The sequence below is a fragment of the Saimiri boliviensis genome, chromosome 5 (genome assembly GCF_048565385.1).
Source record: "Saimiri boliviensis isolate mSaiBol1 chromosome 5, mSaiBol1.pri, whole genome shotgun sequence".
NCBI lineage: Eukaryota > Metazoa > Chordata > Mammalia > Primates > Cebidae > Saimiri > Saimiri boliviensis.
Window position 1 is genome coordinate 38153177 of NC_133453.1, and position 20803 is coordinate 38173979.

Genomic DNA, 20803 nt, shown 5'->3' on the forward strand with positions numbered 1-20803 from the left:
GGGGGACAGAGAGAAAGAAAAGAAAGCAAAATAAAGCATAGAGAAGCATAGAATATCCATAATATGATATACAACAAGACCATTAAAAATCATTCTTTGGACAATCTCAACAATGTTAACAAAATATTAACATTCAAAGTTAGGGACAAAGAAAACAACAAAACATACTGGGGCTTTTTGTTGTTGTTTTTGAGACAGTCTAACTCTGTCATCCAGGCTGGATTGCAGTGGCACGATTTTGGCTCACTGCGACCTCTGCCTCCTGGGTTCAAGCAATTCTTCTGCCTCAACTTCCTGGGTAGCTGGAATTACAGGTGTGTGCCAACATGCTTGACTAAATTTACATCCTACCAAATTTAAAATGTCCCCAAACATTGAAAAGTTATCCCTATAGAGTGAAAGTATGTGATTCTTAATTTTTATATTCTGAAATTTTTTAAATTCTCCTAAAAGTAGTTTCCTATCCTTTGATAATCAGAAATTCTCTATGAATACTTCACTAATCTTGGATAATTCAGAAATATTTTTATTCAAAACAGTCTGAATAGATATCCTTTTCTGATAAATTCTCCATTTCCATTAAAGATGTCCTCACTTCCACAAATATGAGTGGAGAGAAAAAATAAAATCTTGTGATCTATTGTGATAATTATAAGTAGGTTGTTCTGATTCAAGTCTCAAAGTTGTTTCTTTAAAGACTACCTTAGATATGACATCAAAAGTAATCCCCATGAAAGAAAATAGTAACATATAGCCAACAATATTTTTTTACGTTTGCTCTGTGAACGAAAGTAAGAGAACAAAAGAGAAGTTGAGACTGGGAGAAAACATCTGTAACTTATCCAACAAAGGACTTTTGTCTAGAATGTCTAATAAGCTCTCAAAATTCAGTAGCAACAAACAAGCAAATTTTTAAATGGGCAAATAATTTGAATAGACATTTTACCAAACAGGATACACAGATGGCAAATAACCATAAGAAAAGATGTTCATGGCTAGGAGCGGTGGCTCACGCCTGTAATCCTAGCACTTTGGGAAGCCGAGGCAGGGAGATCAACTGAGGTCAGGAGATCAAGACTATCCTGGCTAACACGGTGAAACTTAGTCTCTACTAAAAATACAAAAAATTAGCTGGGCATGGTGGCATGCGCCTGTAGTCCTAGCTACTTGGGAGGCTGAGGCAGGAGAATCGCTTGAACCTGGGAGACGGAGGTTATCGTGAGCCGAGATTGTACCATTGTACTCCAGCCTGGCAACAGAAGCAAAATACCATCTCAAAAAAAAAAAGAAAGAAAAGAGGTTCATTAGGGTAATGCAAATTAAAATCAAGATGAGATGTCCTTCAACAAGAATTTAATATCAATAAATTCTGAGAAATTCATGTAATGGAATACTATTTAGCAACTAAAAGGAATAAACTGGCTGGGTGTGGTGGCACATGCCTGTAATACCAGCACTTTGGGAGGCCAAGGCGGGCAGATCACCTGCGGTCAGGAGTTCAAGACCAGCCTGACCAACACAGTGAAACCCCGTCTCTAGAAAAATTAGCCAGGCAGGGTAGCATGCACCTGTAGTACCAGCTACTCAAAAGGCTGAGGCAAGAAAATGGCTTCAACCCAGGAGGTAGAGGCTCCTGTGAGGCGAGATCACTCCACTGCACTCCACTCTAGGCTATAGAGACTCTATCTCAAAAGAAAAAAAAAAAAATTAAACAATTGATACACACAACTACTTAGAGGAAATGCAAGGGCACTATTGTTGAGTGAAAGAAGACAGTCTCAAACGGTTACATACTGTACGATTCCATTTATATGACATTCTGAAAAACATAGGGCTAGAGTGACGAAGAACAGAGCAGTGCTTCCAAGAGATAAGGAATAGGGAAGGATTATACAAAGGAAGAGCATGAGGGAATGTTTTATCTGGACTATAGTGGTAGTGATATACTCTACATACATGTTAAAATTCATAAAACTGTACAATCAAAAATGTCCATTTTATATGATAATAGAAAAAATAGAGGAAAAAGATGACAGGATCTTTATCTGCTTAATATTGTCTCTAGGTTCTTTCCTAGAGACAGTCATATGCTGAAATAAATAATAAAACGTGGGAAGAATTATTTTAAAAGATTCAGTCCACGTATGACTTAGGTATCCCTTAAAAGTTAGGTATACCTGTTATAAATGAGGTCAACTGATTAAACTAGCCCAGTCAGCTTCCCGTTTAAATTTTACAGTTCCTGATTTTTACTCCTTTTATTTTAACGCTAAAAATCAATCACTTCCCTCACTTCCCACAAGCCCCATCAGCAGCCTAGCACTGGCTAATCTGTGGTACACTAGTGATAAGCAGTAGCTGAGTAGGGGACAGAGATAATAGCATTTTTTTGTTTTTGTTTTTTTGAAAATGTGCTTTGGTAGGCAAGTAAGATGATATTCAACAGTTTCATGAGAGAAAAATTAGCCAGAAACCCTAACACAACCAAAGGGAGGTGAAAACTGATGACTGACTGATTGTTGATTGACTGACTGAAGCAGGGTCTCCCTCTGTCATCGAGGCTGCGGTGCAGCAGGGGCAATCATGGCTCACTGCAGCTTTGACTTCCCTGGCTCAGGTGATGATCCCAACTCAGACTCCTGTGTAGCTGGGACTACAGGTGTGTAACACCAGACCTGGCTAATTTTTTGTATATTCTGATGAGACAGGGTTTCACCATGTTGCCCAGGCTGGTCTTAAACTCCTTGGCTCAAGTGATCCATCTGCCTTGACTTCCCAAAGCACAGGGATTATAGGCATGAGCCACAGCACCCAGCTGAAAACTGTTGTTTAGAATGGTAAAAAAAAAATTAGTAAGCACCTGAAAAAAAGCTTTCCTATCTTAAAGGCTTTTGATTCGAGACCACCACGTTGCCTTGATTCTTAATATCCTGTCACTATTACTTCATTTCTGTCTCCCAGCAATCACTGCCGTCTCATCTGGGTATCTACTTTTTCAGTTCTTCCAAGCTGTAGTTATACTCTGTAAAAAAGGTCACAGCAGAAATATCTATTCTCTCAATTTTGAAATGGCCGAAAAATTCTAAAAATTAAGTAGCATTCATGTCCTGTTTTGGACTGACATCCCAAGATTTTAGTGCAAGGCAGTAATTTTATTTTTAAATTACAATGCACCTTCCATTCCTCAGAGAAAAGTAAGTTTCTCTCTTTTTCTACCTCACTGTCTCTTGGCTCTCAAACCCTCTTGGGCTAACACGTGTCTTTGGCCCAGATGAAGAAATAAGAAAATCCTATGGGAGGGCTTTCTTGCTTGAGGCTATAACAACAGGTAGAAAACACACGGACACTTTTTAAATTCTCACCTCAAAATTAGTTTATGTGACTCTCACTCTTGTTACTTACATCAGACTCTAACAGGCAATCTAATAATTCTGACATGTGGTGGCTATATTTTCTAATGAGACAGTTTCATTTAAGCATCTGAGGATTTTGTCATTTGGGGAAACCTGTGAAATGTCAAAGACCTTCTCCTCTAAGAAACCTGGCAGTGTTTATTCTTCCTAATGAATAACATCCCCTGAATTTCCAGGGGAAAAACACATGCAAAAAAGTATGTGAGAATTCTTTTCTAACTGTAAGCCCAAGAAAAATGATCTTTTGTTAACTAGTAGCTGTAGACAATATCAGTATCCTAAGAGTAATACTGTCCCTTCATTGTTAAGAGGCTAATTTCCCAGTAAAAATCATCTTCTGCATATTGTGAAATCCAAACAAAATACTGTAATAACTTATAAAATGTCTGTCAGAAAAACAAAGAATCCCCCAAATACTCAAGCTTCCTAATCAAATAATATAAAAATCTATCTTGAGAAGATATTGAAAAAGCTTTAAGCACGCGTGTGCAAACACACACACACACACACACACACACACAAAATGGATCCATTATTTATTCTAAATAACCCCAACTAGGAAAATGCTTTACAGAACCTAAGACAGCAAAAATGAAGCATTTGTAATACTCACAAACAATTTTCCATGTCAAATAGAAAAAGGCAATATAATCTAACATATGATATGCTCTCAGGAATACAAAGAAAAAAACACTTAAAAGAAAAAAATGTCAGGAATAGGGGAGAGAAATATAGAAATACAGCTCTCTTTTAGAGGGCAAGTCTTTGGATTTTATTTCACTAAAAATTCTTCAGAGGTAATTTTTCTATTAGACTTTTCTTAGTTTCTAAAATTTTAAGTACTTTTGCAATAATAAAAGCTTCAAAAAGTTTAATGAGAAATTGGCAAGGAAACCAAGTCTGTTCACATCTTTCACATTGAGGTCATCCCTCAAATGGCCTGAGATACTGAGAAATTACTATGTGCTTAGAATTGCACAAAGAGTTTTATAACATTTTAGCCTCTGGACAACACAACAAACAGTTAGTATTATTATGCAGAGAAGGTGAGGAACTTCATGCCTCTAGCAAGCAGCAGAACTCAGATTTCAAGCCAAACAGTCTGACCTCAGAGCAAGCTGTGTAAGCAACTGAAAAAAACCTCTACACTGTTAACCTCCTTGTTACTTTTTTGGTTCTTTCTTAGCAACTAATCTGATTTACTATTTCTAGACAACTATATTTGCATTTTATCTATTTCTATTTTTCATATTGGTTGACATTTCTTTAACAGCTTTACTAAAATATAATGTACAATACCATAAAATTCACCCATTTAAATTGTACAACTATGGGGTTTTTGTTGTTGTTGCTGTTTTTAAGAGACCGGGCCTCATTATGTTGCCCAAGCTGGTCTTGAACTCCTGGGCTCAAATAATCCTCCCGCCTCAGTCTCCCTAGTAGTTGGGATTACAATGGGTACCACCACACCTAGCTAACTTTGTTTTTTCAATGGTATTAAACAGAGTTGTGTGATCATCACTGCAATCTATTTTCAAAGCACACCAAAACGCAACCCCTTGTTGGCAGTCATTCCCCATTTCTCCTCAACTTTCCCGGCCCTGCGCAACCACCAATCTATTCTCTATCTCCACGGGTTTGCCTATTTTGGGTACTTCCTAAGAATGGAATCATATGTCATGGGCCCTTTTGTGTCTGTGTGTTTTGTTTTTTTTTTAAACTAGCATATTTTCCTTTTTTTCTTAAATTGAGATGGAGTTTCACTCTGTCACTCAGGCTGGAGTGCAGTGGAATGATCTCGGCTCACTACAACCTCTGCTGCCCAGGTTGAAGTTATTCCCCTGCCTCAGCCTCCTGAGTAGCTGGGACTACAGGCACATGCCACCACACCCAGCTAATTTTTTTGTATTTTTAGTAGAGATGGGGTTTTGCCATGTTGTCCAGGCTGGTTTCAAATTCCTGACCTCAAGTGATCCCCCTAACTTGGCCTTCCAAAGTTCTGGGACTATGGGCATGAACCACCATGCCCAGGCAGCATAATGTTTTCAAGGTTCAGCCATGTTGTCACATGTATTGATACTTCCATTCTTCATGACCAAATCAATTCCACTGTATGGATATGCCACATTTTATTTAACCTTTTATCAGCTAATGGACACTGGGTTTTTTCTATGGTTTGGCTATTATGAATAATGCTGTCATTAACTTACATGTACGAGTTGTTTTTTTTTTCTGGGAGACGGAGTTTCACTCTTGTTATCCAGGCTGGAGTGCAATGGCGCGATCTTGGCTCACTGCAACCTCCACCTCCCAGGTTCAGGCAATTCTCCTGCCTCAGCCTCCTGAGTGGCTGGGATTACAGGCACGCACCACTATGCCCAGCTAATTATTTGTATTTTTAGTAGAGACGAGGTTTCACCATGTTGACCAGGATGGTCTCGATCTCTTGACCTTGTGATCCACCCACCTCAGCCTCCCAAAGTGCTGGGATTATAGGCATGAGCCACCACGCGGCCCACATGTACAAGTTTTTATGTGGACGTATGTTTTCAGTTCTCTTGGGTATATACCTAGGAGAGGAAGTGCTGGGCTATTTGGCAATTTCATGTTTAGCCTTTTGAGAAACTGCCATATTGTTCTCCAAAGCAACTGTACCATTTTACATCCCTACCACTGATATATCAAAGCTCCAGCCAGGCGCAGTGGCTTACACCTGTAATCCCAGCAATTTGGGAGGCTGAGGCAGGTAGACCTCAGGCCAGGAGTTAGAGACCAGCCTGACCAATATGGTAAAACCCCATCTCTTCTATAAACACACACACACACACACACACACACACACACACACACACACACAAAATTAGTCAGGCATGGTGGTACATGCCTGTAGTTTCAGCTACTCAGGAGACTGAGGCAGGAGAATCGCTTGAACCTATGAGGCAGAGGTTGAAGTGAGCTGAGACTGTGAAACTGCACTTCAGCACTTCAGCCTGGGCAACAGAGTTAGACTCCGAAAACGAAAGACAAAAGAGAGAAAGAAAGAGAGAGAGAGAGAGAGAGAGAGAGAGAGAGAGAGAGAGAGAGAGAGAGAGAGCGAGCAAGCTAGGAGGAAGGGAAGAAGGGAGGGAGGGAGGGAGGGAGGGAATAGGCCAGGTGTGGTGGCTCACACCTATAATCCCAGCACTTTGGTAGGCTGAGGCAGGCAGATCACCTGAGGTCAGGAGTTTAGGCCAGTCTGGCCACCATGGTGAAACCACATATTATGGAGTGAATTGTGCTCCCTAAGTTCTTATGTTGATGTCCTGACCTCCAACACCCCAGAATGGAACTGTATTTGGAGACAGGATCTTTAAAGAGGAAATTAAGTTAAAATGAGGTCTTTGAGTGGACTCTACTCCAATCTGACTGGTGTCCACATAGGAAGAGGAGATGAGGATACAGACACACACAGACTCTCATGTGAAGACACAGAAAGAAGGTGCCACCTACAAGGCGAGGAGAGAGGCCTCAGAAGGAACCAACACCTAAACAACCATGGACTCCCAGCCTCCAGCACTGCAAGGAAATAAACGTCTGTTCTTGAAGCCTCCTGTCTGCAGTGCATTGTTGTGGCAGCTGAGCAGACAAAAACAATGTGTCTCTACTAAAAATACAAAATTAGCTGGGTATGGTGGCACAGGCCTGTAATCCCAGCTACTCAGGAGGCTGAGGCAGAAGAACCACTTGAACCCAGTAGGCAGAGGTTGCAATGAGCTGAGATTGCACCACTGCACTCCAGCCTATTTGCAAAAAGAGCAAATTTCTGTCTCAAAAAAAAAAAAAAAAAAAAAAAAAAAAAATTAGGCCGAGTACAGGGGCTCATGCCTGTAATCCCAGCACTTTGGGAGGCTGATGAGGTGGGTGGATCATGAGGTCAGGAGTTCGAGACAAGCCTGGCCAACATAGTGAAACTCTGTCTTTACTAAAAATACAAAAAATTAGCCAGGCATGGTGGTGGGCGCATGTAATCCCAGCTACTCAAGAGGCTGAGGCAGGAGAATCGCCTGAACCCAGGAGGTGGAGGTTGCAGTAAGCCGAGATCACACCACTGCATTCCAGCCCAGGCGACAGTGCGAGACTCCATCCCTAAAACATAAATAAATAAAATAAAGTTAAATCAAATTAATAAAAAATAAAAGTAAACAAATACAAGTTGAAATATATATATATATATATATTGCTTATAGCCAAAAATGGGGGAAAAAAGAAAAATATATATACACACACATATACATACATACATACACACACACACACACACACACACACACACACACACGAAGGTTCCAATGTCTCCACATTCCTTCCTAACACTTGTTATTATCTGTCTTTTAAATTATAGCATTCTAATGTATACACATAAAGTGGTATTTCATTGGAGTTTTGAATTGCATTTCCCAACTGACAAATTATACTGAGAATCCTTTCATGTGCTTATTGGCTATTTGTACATCTTCCTTTGAGAACTCTATGTTCAAATCCTGTACCCATTTTTAATTGCTTTTGTTCAATTACTGAGTTGCAAAAGTTCTTTATGTAGTTTAGATACAAATGCCTTATCAGATATATGATTTGTGGGTTATCCTGTTCTGTGGGTTATCTTTTCACTTTCTTGATGATGTCCCTAGAATCACAAAAGTTTTTAATCTTGATGAAGTACAATTTATCTTCTTCTTTACTTGCTTGTGCTTTCTGTGTCATTCCTATAAAGCCACTGCCTAACGCAATGTCACAAACGTTATGCCTACATTTTCTTCTAGGAGCTTTTAGGTTTAGCTCTTAACATTTAGATCTTTGACACATTTTGAGTTACTTTTATACACGGTCTTGAGGTAAGTAAAATTTTTAAATCCGATTTTATTTTTTCATTATCTATTTATTTAGAGAACAAGTCCTGCTCTATTCCCAGACTGGAGTGTAGTGGTGTGATCTCAGCTCACTGTAACCTCCGCTTTCCAGGTTCAAGCTATTTTAGTGCCTCACCCTCCGGAGTAGCTTGGATTATAGGTGTGCAGCACCATGCCTGGCTTATTTTTGGGTTTTTAGTAGAGAGGGAGCTTTGCCATGTTGCCCAGGCTGGTCTTGAACTCCTGGGCTCAAGCAATCCACCCGCCTTGGCCTACCAAAATGCTGGGATTACAGGCATAAGTCACAACGCCTGTCCTTAAATCATATTTTAAAAGTTTAAATTGGCATCATCCTTAACTTTCATCTCTCTATTTTTCTCAAATATCATCAACCACCAGCTAGCACAGAGTTTAAAAACCTCAGACTCTGAGGTTAGAATGCCTAGCTTAGAATTCCAGCCATCTCATGTGACCTTAAACAATATACTTGACCTCTCTGGGCCTTGATTTTCTTGTCTATAAAATGAAGAGATTAACAAACCCCAGAAGGAACCAACACCTAAACGACCTTAAAGATGAGGATTAAATGTCAATAATATATCCAAATGCTTGCCATAGTAAGTACTTTTTTAATAGAATTAAACTATTCTTACCTTCTAAATATCACTCAAGTTTGTCTGTTCTCACCAGTTCAAAAGTTTCTCCACTACTGGAGGCCATCATTTCTTACTTGGATCACTAAATCCTACTCTTAAATTATTTCCTTACTTCTAATCTTGTCTCTTCCAAATTCATTCTATATCTGACCCCATAATGACCATTATAAAATGGTCATGTATCTTGCATTTAAAAAAATAGCTCCCTGGTGCCCCTAGGTTGAAGTCTAAATGTCTTAACAAGTGAACATGGAGACTTCCAGGTTTGGCTGCTATTTACCTTTCCGGCCTAATCTCTTACTACTACTCCTACCTGGATACATGACTTTTTCCACCTCTAGAAGACTTGCTATAATTATCTTTCATGGATCAGCTAGACACCACTTTCTCTGAGAAGTCTTTCAAGATGATTCCAGCCTATTCCAAATAAACATACCTCCTGTCGCACTCTGAATTCTCCCTATCAACACATTGATTATACAGTGTTATAACTGTTTACTCATATCTCTTTAATATGAGAACTGGTGAGGACAGACAATATTTCCTTATCACCACATCCCGTAATGAGTATCATAGTCATAGGACAGATGATTAATAAATATTGTATGGGCTGACGAATGGCCTCAAAACTACACATGTATCGTGTGGCACTTTTCTCCACTAGACAGAGAACCCACCAAAACAATAACTTAATATAAATTATTTTCATGTTTTAATTTTTTAATTTTTTTTTTTTTTGAGATGGGGGTCTCACTCTATTGCCCAGGCTGGAGTGTGCAGTGGCACAATCTCAGCTCACTGCAACCTCTGCCTTCTGGGTTCATGCCATTCTCCTGCCTCAGCCTCCCAAGTAGCTAGGATTACAGGCACCTGCCAGCCTGGCTAATTTTTGTATTTTTAGTAGAGAGGGGGGTTTCACCATGTCGGCCAGGCTGGTCTTGAATTTCTGACCTCAAGTGATCTACCCACCTTGGCCTCCCAAAGTGCTGGGATTATAGGCGTGAGCCACTGTGGCCGGCCGGCCTAAGAGTTTCAATTAAACATGAGTACTACTGTCATTACTACCATGATGCACATGTGCCTGACTTGTAGTTGACTGATAACACTAAACAAAATGAGAGAAACAGTTAAGATGCTTGATGTGTCAAGTGTACAAAACTCAAACTAGATGAATTATTTTTCAAGTTTCTCTGTTTTATTGTTCTTACCTTCCCTGCAAAGGAAATGTTTTTAAATGAAACATAAATTTCAGGTAAATTCCAATAATCTTATTAAGTAAATTCAACTTGCAGGAAGAAAAAAATGGAAATTTGAACAACCACTTTTAAATTGTTGGTTTTAATGCAACTTCTAAAAATAATCACTTCAGAAACTTCTAAAGTTCTAAAAGTTGCCACTTAATTCAATAAAATCCCATTCTAATCTCTATTCTACTTGGAGTAAAAATAAGGAAGGATTAGGCGTAAAAAGTGGCCTTATCTTTTAGAAACACATACTAGTTATTTACGAATGAATTAAGAAGAAAGGGAAAGTTGGCAAATTCATCTGTAAAATCATCTGGGTCTTCGGCCTATTGAGAGTCAGGAGACTGGGTTTTTAATTAATATTCCAAATTCTAAAGTTATTAGTCTTTACAAATTTTTCATTTCTTACTCTGTCAATTTAAAATTTCTATTTCTCCAGAAATAAATCTAGTTTGTATGGGTTTTTAAGTATACATTTAAGTATACACTAATACTAGTTTATAACCATATTTTTAATTAAAATATCTTATATACAGAAAAAATGTTACTGAAAACTACAATCAAACTATTAATTTGGCTTGGCATAGTGGCTCATGCCTGTAATTCCAACAATTTGAGAGGTTGAGGTGGGCGAATCACTTGAAGCCAGGAGTTAGAGACGAGCCTGGGCAACACAGACAGACCCCATCTCTACAAAAAAATAAAAAATATAAATATAAATATTAGCCAGGCATGGTGGTGCACACATGTAGTCTCATCTACTCAGGAGGCTGAGGTAGGAGGAACATATAAACCCAGGAGGTCGAGGCTGCGGTGGGCTGTGATCACCCAACTGCACTCCAGCCTGGATGACAGAGCAAGACCCTGTCTCAAAACAAACAAAACAAACAAGCTGTTTTCTAATAAAACCTTATATACAGAAACACATGGTGGGCCGTTCTTGGTTTCCAGGCCACAAGTTTGCCTACTCAAGTATTAAAAAACAATCCAAGAGTCACAGAACTAAGCCTTCTACTTTCCCTCTACCTTCCAGGCCCTGCTGCTTTATTGTTAACATAGTAAGTTGAATCTAGCCTTATTCCCAAAGCTTCACTTCTGGGACTTTAAAGATCCTGAAGGACCTGAAATAAACTTGCTTTCTCCTTGCCAGGAGATCTCATCTAATTTCAATTCAGTTAGAGAGAAGTGCTCCTTGGATTAGCCACTGAAGAAACAGTTCATGGGCTCTACTAAAAAAAAAATCAAAACAAGTAAAGGTTTGTCTCTATCAAAAGACTTCTATGAGACAGGTATTATTATCCCCATCTTCACATGAGAAAACTGAGACTTAGAAAGGGTAAGTTATTCAGCCAGGGTCTGTTCCATACCAAATGCTTGATTTTCTGTATCATTCTGCCTCCAATACATTGAATTGATAAAGACAAAAATATGGTAAATCAAAACAGATAAGTAGTTATATCAACTTAGATCACTAAAGGAAATTATTTTGTCAACTTAATATTGTTTTCTTAAAAAGACTGTGATTCAGTATTTAAATCACTGTTTCAAATATATTTTTGAGCATTTTTGTCCTACATAATTCCCAATTAAATAACAAATTACCAGAAAAACAACAAATTCCTTTTCTGGATTTTGTGGTATTGGTACTCTTACCTGACACTGGTTAATAGCTGCATGATTGCCATGGAATGGAGATTGTCTTTCTTTATCTCGATGATGCCGACTGCTGTGTTTACTTCTCTGCAACTGCTGGCGTAATTTTGCAATCTGAAAAGGCAAAACAGCAAGTATGCCAGAGTGTTTTCCACACGAAATAAAAACACATCCTTGCTTAGTAAAAACCAGTAAAACTCACCCTTAGTAAGTCCTTTGAATTTTTGAACCATATCACAAAGTCTCATTTTTTGTTCGTAATTTTATACATATGTACACATGTACGTATGCATATTATGTTCCAAAACTGTTCTCAGCCTTCAAGCTTCCCAAGCACTACACAAATAAAGTTTTCAGCACTTAGAATAAATTACATTACAGTTTTTTTGAAGAATTCAAAAAATAACAATCATTCTCATTGCCCTTACGTAAGTTTTTCTTTCAACTTAGATTTCTTTACTGAACACCTAACTTTCAACAGCTCCAAAAATTAGGCAGTATTTAAAAATCAACTCAAGCCATGAAATATATTCACAGATATCATCTTTAAATAACAAATGCGATTCCAATGAATATCACTTACTATTCTTTGACTGAATTTTTGTATTTCTACATTATATGTGAAATGAAAATGTCATTAATTAGCAACACAGAAAATGGTAATCATAGCATAGAGCCATAATCATCCTGGTTATAGTGAGTACTAAATTTCAGAAATACCACCACATATAGAAAAATAATACATGTGACCAGGCACAGTGGCTCATGCCTGTAATCCCAGCACTTTGGGAGGTCAAGACAGGCAGACAGCTTGAGGTCCAGAGTTAGAGATGAACCTGGACAACATGGAGAAACCTCGTCTCTCCTGAAAACACAAAAATTAGCTGGGTGTGGTGGCACACGCCTGCACTCCCAGCTACTTGGGAGGCTGAGGCATGAGAATTGCTTGAGCCTGAGAGTCAGAGCCTGCAGTGAGCCAAGATCACATCACTGAACTCCAGCCTGGACAACAGGGCAAGACTCCGTCTCAAAAAAAAAAAAAAGAAGAAGAAGAAGAAATGTGAATTTGTTGTATTGTTACAATTTTAAAATCTGGTGTTTATATTATGTTGACAGGTATGAACATTCTTAAAAAAGACAAAAATACATAATCAAGTAAGTGATAAATAAATATCCCTACTCTAACCTTTATGAAATCAACACAGTAATTGTTTTTCTGTTATTTCACAACCCAAAAAGAAAAAAGAAATCAATGGAAAATGACAAATCCTTGCTGCCCCAACATCAAGGAAATAGCCAACAAAAGGACTGTATTTTCACACCCACTACCTTAGAACCATTTTTCTAACCTCCTTAAGTTGATCTGTACTGCCCCATGATGCTGAGCGCTTGTGAGACCCTTTCTTCTTTTCAGCATATTCTTCAGCCCATGCACTCTCTGTCTGTAATGAAAAAAGAGGGGAAGCATACTTTAACAAAAATCATTTCACAACAATGTATACCATAATTTTCTATTATAAAACACATTTCCATTACAGAAAAATTAGATATTAAAAATAATTAAAATAACACAAATTACTCAAAATTGTCCTAGCACCAGTTACCTAACTGGTATCAATTACAATTAATATTTTAGCATGCTTCATTTTTATTGCGGAAAAAAAATATTTTTACATAATTATAATTATACTACAAATAAAGCATTTATGGAACAAAGTTAACGATATATACTAACTGTACTTACTATAGTTAACTAACATATAGCTAATGATGTTAGTTATTATTATTAGCATGCTAACATTCTTGTGTTCTGACATGCTACACACTGCACTTTCATATGCTTTATCTGACGTAACACTGTAAGTTGCCTAAGGTCTTATGCTAGAAGTAGCAAAGCCAAGAAATAAATCTAAGACTCCATAGCTCATAATATTAACTTCTACATTATGTCTAGTCTTGCCTTAAGTATCTGCAGACAATAGCTTCAAAAATGTTAGACCTTAAGTAGTTATACCAAACCCAGAATTTTAAGAGTGTATTGGAAAAGAAAATACAAACGAGTTCCTAGCACATGAAACTATGCTCAACCTCACCCCTAAGAAGAGAAGCATTTTAAGATTGAGCAATTTGCTAATATAAACGCTCTTATATTGTTAGTGGGGGTGTGGAGTCTTTATGGGGGGAGATTCAGCACCTGCTATCAAAGTTTTAAATGCACAAACTGACACAGCAACCCCTTATTTAGTAATTTATCCTGCACAGATACCAAATGTACATCTTTATGTACAAAATGACTTGCATATTATTCCTTGTACCACTGTTCTTACAAGTAAGACTGAAACAATGTAAATAAGTTAGATTTATTTAGGCTTGGCTAAATAAATTACGGTATACCTTTGTAACAGAGTACTGTGTAGCTATAAAAAAAATAAGGAAATTCACAATATACAGATATGAAATAATCTCCCTAATAAACTGGTAAGTGAAAAACCTAAAGGTTCAGTACAAGTGTGTATAGCAATTGCCTTTATATGGGACTGTGAAAAATAATGTATGTGTATGTAAATTATACCTGGAAGAAAATACATGGTAACAAAGAAAACTGATACCAGTGGCTATCTCTGGGGAGAAAGAGCCTTAGTGTATACCCTTCTGCACCTTTTCTATTTTGCACTAGATGAATGACTGGATAGCCTCTTCAAAATAATAAAAAATACCAAAAAACACTGCCCACAGTTTTAATATCCTGTACACCATTAATGTACAATCACTAATTATAAAATGGTCTAGTTTCAAATGGGGAAGAAAAGAGAAAGTTTTCAAAAATAAAGAAACTGTGATTCTAATTAATCATGTCCCACGTCTGGATCTCCTCCTTATAGCTAAAAGGACTCCATTCTGATGAGGAGCCTTAAATACACCGAATCAAAAGGAAGGGCTACAATTTGGTCAACTTCCCATCACCACTCTATGCCCTGTTTCACCCTAAACTCCAGTTTCACATTGAGGTTAACCAACTGATGTCACACATCCCAGAGGTGACCCCTACTGTACTTATAATATTTCATATTAGGGTCCACAGGCTCTTTAAGTCCATTGTTAAAATACCTGTCACAAAGATCAACATGTAAATAGGACCAAAGAGCATAAAGTCAAAAGCAAAAACCAAAATCAAAGTAATTATCTTAATACTACAAAATTTAAAATCTTAGCAAATGAATTCTTTTTTCTTTCTAAACTTTTAAGTTCAAGGGTACTTGTAATGATTATACATGTAAACAGGTAAACTCGTGTCATGGGGTTTGTTGTACAGATATTTCGTCACCCAGGTGCTAAGTCTAGTACTCATTAACTACTTTCCCTGATCCTCTCCCTCCTCCCACCCTCCACTCTCTACAAGGCCCCAGCATCTGCTGTTCCACTCTATGTATCCATGTGCTCTCCTCATGGCTCCCATTTATAAGTAAGAACATGCAGTATTTTGTTTTCTGTTCCTGTGTTAGTTTGCTAAGGATAATGGCCTCTAGCTCCAGCTGGGTCCCTGCAAAGGACATGATCACATTTACTTTTATGGCTGCATAGCAGTCCATTGTGTATGTATCACATTTTCCTTATCCAGTCTACTGTTGATGGGCATTGAAGTTGATTCCATGTCTCTTCTATTGTGAATAAGCAGCACGGTAAACATGTTTAAGTTTCAGATCAGTTAAATAACATTTTGGGGCTAGGCGTGGTGGCTCACACCTGTAATCCCAGCACATTGGGAGGCCAAAGCAGGCAGATTACAAAGTCAGGAGTTTGAGATCAGCCTGGTCAACATAATGAAACCTTGTCTCTACTAAAAATACAAAAAATTAGCTGGGCATAGTAGTGGGCGCCTGTAATCCCAGCTACTTGGGAGGCTGAGGCAGGAGAATCACTTGAATCCAGGAGGCGGAGGTTGCAGTGAGCCAAGATCATGCTACTGCACTCCAGCCCAGGCCACAATGCAAGACTCCATCTCAAAAATAAAAATAAAAAATTTTTTTTGTATCTTAGGCAAGATGCTTCTCCTGTATGAATTTTTAAATTCCTCATTCATAAGAATAACGTTAGGTCAGACACAGTGGCTCATGCTAGTAATCCCGGTGCTTTAAGAGGCCAAGGCTAGAGGATCACATGGTTCAAGACCAGCCTGGGCAATGTAGGAAGACCTCGTCTCTACAAAAAAATTTTTAAATTAGCTGGGAATCGTGGCTCACGATTGTAGTCCCAACTACTCAAAAGGCTAAGGTGGGAGGATTGCTTGAGCCTGGGAGGTTGAGGCTGCAGTGAGCTATGCTTCCTCCACTGCACTCCAGCCTGGGTGACAGAGCGAGACCCTGTCTCCAAAAAAAAAAAGAAAGAAAAAGGAAAAGGAATAATGTCATCTACCTACTAAAATTATAAGGTAATTAAAGGAGTTAGTATATGTGAAGGATTTAATTTTTAAGCACAGTGCCAAGAATAAAACATTCACTCAGTAAATGTTTATTATTATTTCCATTCCATTATGCCAAGTAGTCATTACTTATTTTGTTATCTCTACAATCATAAAGCTATATGAAAGAATGTAAATAATTTTTTGATGAAAAAAATTTCAAGTAATAATTGAAGTAAAATTTCAAGTAAAAAACTAAAACAGGATAGAAACAGAGTAAGTTTTTTTTTGTTTGTTTGTTTGTTTGTTTTGAGACAGAGTCTCGCACTGTCACCCAGGTTGTAGTGCAGTCATGCAATCTCGGCTCACTGCAATCTCTGCCTCTAGGGTTCAAGCAATTCTCCTGCCTCAGCCTCCCAAGTAGCTGGGACTACCACATGTGCCACCAGGCCCAGCTCATTTTTTTTTTTTGTATTATTTAATAGAGACAGGATTTCACCATGTTGGCCAGGATGGTCTCCAATCTCCTTACCTCGTGATCCTCCCACATCGGCCTCCCAAAGTGCCAGGATTACAGGCGTGAGCCACCGTGCCCAGCCAAAATATAATACGTTTTATGAAAATATTTTTGTACATTATAATCAAGTGGAAATGATAATAGACCTTTATAAAACATTACAAGTGGGGAGAAACAAAATCTGGTTCTTTGAGGATTCTACAGATTACTATGTCTCTGAGTGACAGCTAACAAGGAGAGTAAGAATAGGAATCTATGTGTGTAAATGTCTATAGGTGTTATTATTTTTATATTCTAAACTAAAAAACCCAACTCCTTCATACATTTCATATTACTATTTATATGAAAACTTTGGGCTAAAATCATGATGAGCTGCTTTATAAATACAATTCCAAATCCAAAAATTGTTTAAATTTTTATCCTTGCATTTTAAATGTTGGCTCAGTATTAAATTCAGATCTTACTAGAGACTCTCAAAAATAGTTTGAAAAAAAAGTTGGGTTTATACCCTCTCCCTATGTAACAGGGGAGGAATCCTTAGAGATAAGAGGGAATCGCTCAATTTAGGTAATCGCCTATTAAGTGAAATGCAAGGTTGCAGAAAAATGTATAGAATATGACATCTTGTGTGTAACCAAAAAAAATTAGTTTTTCTTGTTCACTTGTGTTTGTGTGTGATGTTGTGTGCTTCGGCACATGCAACCTCCAGGAAAGTAACTGATTTAGGCAAGAATCGTCAATGGAAGCTAAAACTATTAGGTAAAAGAGACTAAAGAACAGGATATTTGTGTGGTGCCAAAACTCAAAAATTACTGGCTAATTGTAAGACCAAAAGTTTAGTTTCTTTCCAAAGTGAAGGATAAAAACTTAATGTAGGCCGGGCGCGGTGGCTCAAGCCTGTAATCCCAACACTTTGGGAGGCCGGGGCAGGTGGATCACGAGGTCAAGAGATCAAGACCATCCTGGACAATATGGTGAAACCCCGTCTCTACTAAAAATACAAAAAAAAATTAGCTGGGCATGGTGGCGCGTGCCTGTAATCCCAGCTACTCAGGAGGCTGAGGCAGGAGAATTGCCCGAACCCAGGAGGCGGAGGTTGCGGTGAGCCGAGATCACGCCATTGCACTCCAGCCTGGGTAACAAGAGCGTAAAAACTCCGTCTCAAAAAAAAAAAACAAAACAAAAAAACAAAAAAACAAAAAAACGTAGGCCAGGTGTGGTGGTGCACGCCTGTAATCCTCGCACTTTGGGAAGCCGAGGCGGGCAGATCACGAGGTCAGGAGTTCAAGACCAGACTGGCCAACATGGCGAAACCCCATCTCTACTAAAAACACAAAAATTAGCTCGGCATGGTGTCTCATGCTTGTAATCCCAGCTACTTGGGAGGCTGAGATAGGAGAATTCTTGAACTGGGACCCAGGAGGCAGAGGTTGCAGTGAGCTGAGATCATGCCACTGCACTCCAGCCTGGGCTACAGAGCAAGACTCCATCTCAAGAAAAAAAAAGAAAAATTAACGTAATTAAGAAAAAAGTATGAGAATGACCTGTTCTAGATTAATAAAGACTTAAGAGAAACCAACAGCAATATATGAATGTCGAATTGGGTCCTTTTGGGTCGAAGTGCAATATATAAATGTCAGACTGGGTCATTAAAAAAAAGGACATACTGGGGAATTTTTACCATAAACTGGTTATTACATGATATTATGGAATTGTTAATATTCTTAGATGACCTAATGCTATTACGGCTATACAGAAAATATTCTTAGGCGATACATACTGTAATATCGAGAGAGAAAAGTGTCATGATATCTGCAACATACTTTCAAAAATTGCAGCAAACACATACACACATACAAGATAGGTAAAGCAAATATGACTAATGTTTAAAACTCTTGAATTACAGCTGTAGTTTTTTTGTACATTTAACATTTTCATAATAAAAAGGAAAAAACCTTAGGTCATTTCCACTGACATTTTATGAACTCCGTTTAGGACAATTCCAAAAACAAATACCTCCATTAGCAAGTATTAGACCAACAAATCAATACAGAAGAATGACAGAGCTACAAAGTCATCACTTTGGAAATACTACAGTAATAACTGACTTAAGTAATAATCATCAACAAATGCTAAAAACCAATGAATGTTTCTTGGAGAACGGAATATTTATAAGCTCAAATATTTCTCCACAAATTACTTATTACTTACAAAGGGTTCTGATGGATCAAACTTAACATTACTGACTTCATGTACCTACTGATCCACAGGCAGGCACAGAGAGAAACATACACCACGTATGGTATTCCTAACAAAAATGCACTAAACTGAGTCTTATCATAGAGGAATATATACTGTAAACCAAATACAAAAAATACTGCTCTATACACTTCAAAAACATTAATGTCATGAAAGACTCAAAAACTCAGTGTTAAAAAAAAGACTGAGGAACTACTCTGGATTAAAGGATATTGAAGAGAAATGACATGTAAATGCCAAGTGTGCTCCTTGACTGGATCCTAGCTTACAGGGGAAACTGCTACAGAGAACATAATCAGAGCAACCGAAAAATTTGGAATATAAACCACATAATGAACAACAGTATTATATCAATCTTAACTCTCTTGAATTTGATAATTCTGTTGGTATTTTTAAAAGTCCTTGTTCATATACATGCTGAAATAGTTAAGAGTTAGAATGTCTGCAGCTTACTAATGATTAGCAAATTAACAACATAATTGTACATCCAGACACAAAAATAAAGCAAAATGTGGCAAATGTTACCTGGTAAATACAAGTGAAAGGTATACTGGTACTTAATATCCTTGCGACTTTTCTGTAAACTTAAGATTTTTCTAAAAATAAAAAGTTAAAAAAATTCATGGAAATTATTAAATGACAGTAATTCTAAGTATAAAAATTAAAGAAAATTTAAATTAAATAAAAATTAATTTAAAGAAGGTATGTAAAAGATTCCTATAGATTTATTAAGAACAAATTAAAGAGGATGAGAGTAACAGTATTAACTACTGAGACAAATAAAAATAAGCATAAAGAGCAACAGACAGCTTTGCTCACTTTAGTGATAAGATGCTCAGGGCAGAGATGCTCAGGGCAGGAAAAAAATACCTAGCAAAGACATCAATTTTACTTATACTACTAATTCAAAAGAGAATTTCTTTCTTTGCTCAACTAAGAAGCTGTGCTTTGATTACAGGACACTTAGGTATTGATTTAAAAGTAAAATTGAGTTTTAATTAAAACATGTTTTGATTTTGTTCAGTCTTGTCTTATGTACTACAAGATTTATATTAAAGTATCTAATAATGTGTCAGACACTGGATTAACATTTGGAGGTCAAGAGGAAATACAGTTCTTATTCTCAAAGAGCTTCTTCTAGGAGAAAAGGAATAAATAGCTAATTATGATACATATGATGACAGAAGTCCCCTAAGAAAGGCATCTAACGAAGAATTGGAAAGACAGGGAATGTTGGTCGGCACAGTTTTATGGAATAAGGAGATACAACCAGAGTATGAGTCACCCAGTCAAATGATGGAAAAAGCATTCCAAACAATAGATTGCTGGGGAAGCATCAGTGAGTTGAGCACATAGGGCCAGGTTCATTATTGAAACTTGTAGTACATCTTCAAAATTATTTTTAATGTCATTTAAAAACTGTTATTCCTTGACAAATATAGATGCAAAGATCCTCAATAAAATACTAGCAAACCCAACAAAACTAAAAAAAAAAATCAGATGATTCAATAAACAAAAATCAACTGATAGAATAAACCACGTTAACAAAATTAAGAATACATATGATCATTTCAACAGATGCAGAAAAAGCATCTTACAAAATTCACTCCCTTTCATGATTAAAAACAAATCATGAATAACAGAAAAGTATCTCAACATAATAAAGTTCATAAAGGAGAAGCCCACAGCGAACACCATATCCAGTGATGAGAAACAAAGTTTTTTCTCTAGGATCAGGGCCAAGGCAAGGATTACCCACTCTTGTCACTTCTATTC

General features: G+C 37.5%; 1 protein-coding gene across 1 annotated transcript in view; it reads right to left on the reverse strand.

Annotated features, from left to right (window-relative positions):
* FAM117B (family with sequence similarity 117 member B) overlaps positions 1-20803 on the reverse strand; it is a 130016-nt gene that overhangs the window by 30999 nt on the left and 78214 nt on the right. The window contains exons 3-4 of the mRNA XM_039470100.2: positions 13202-13294; positions 11853-11966 (exon numbers count right to left, since the gene is read on the reverse strand). Coding sequence (XP_039326034.1) covers positions 11853-11966; positions 13202-13294 — 207 coding nt within the window. The remainder of the gene's footprint in view (positions 1-11852; positions 11967-13201; positions 13295-20803) is intronic.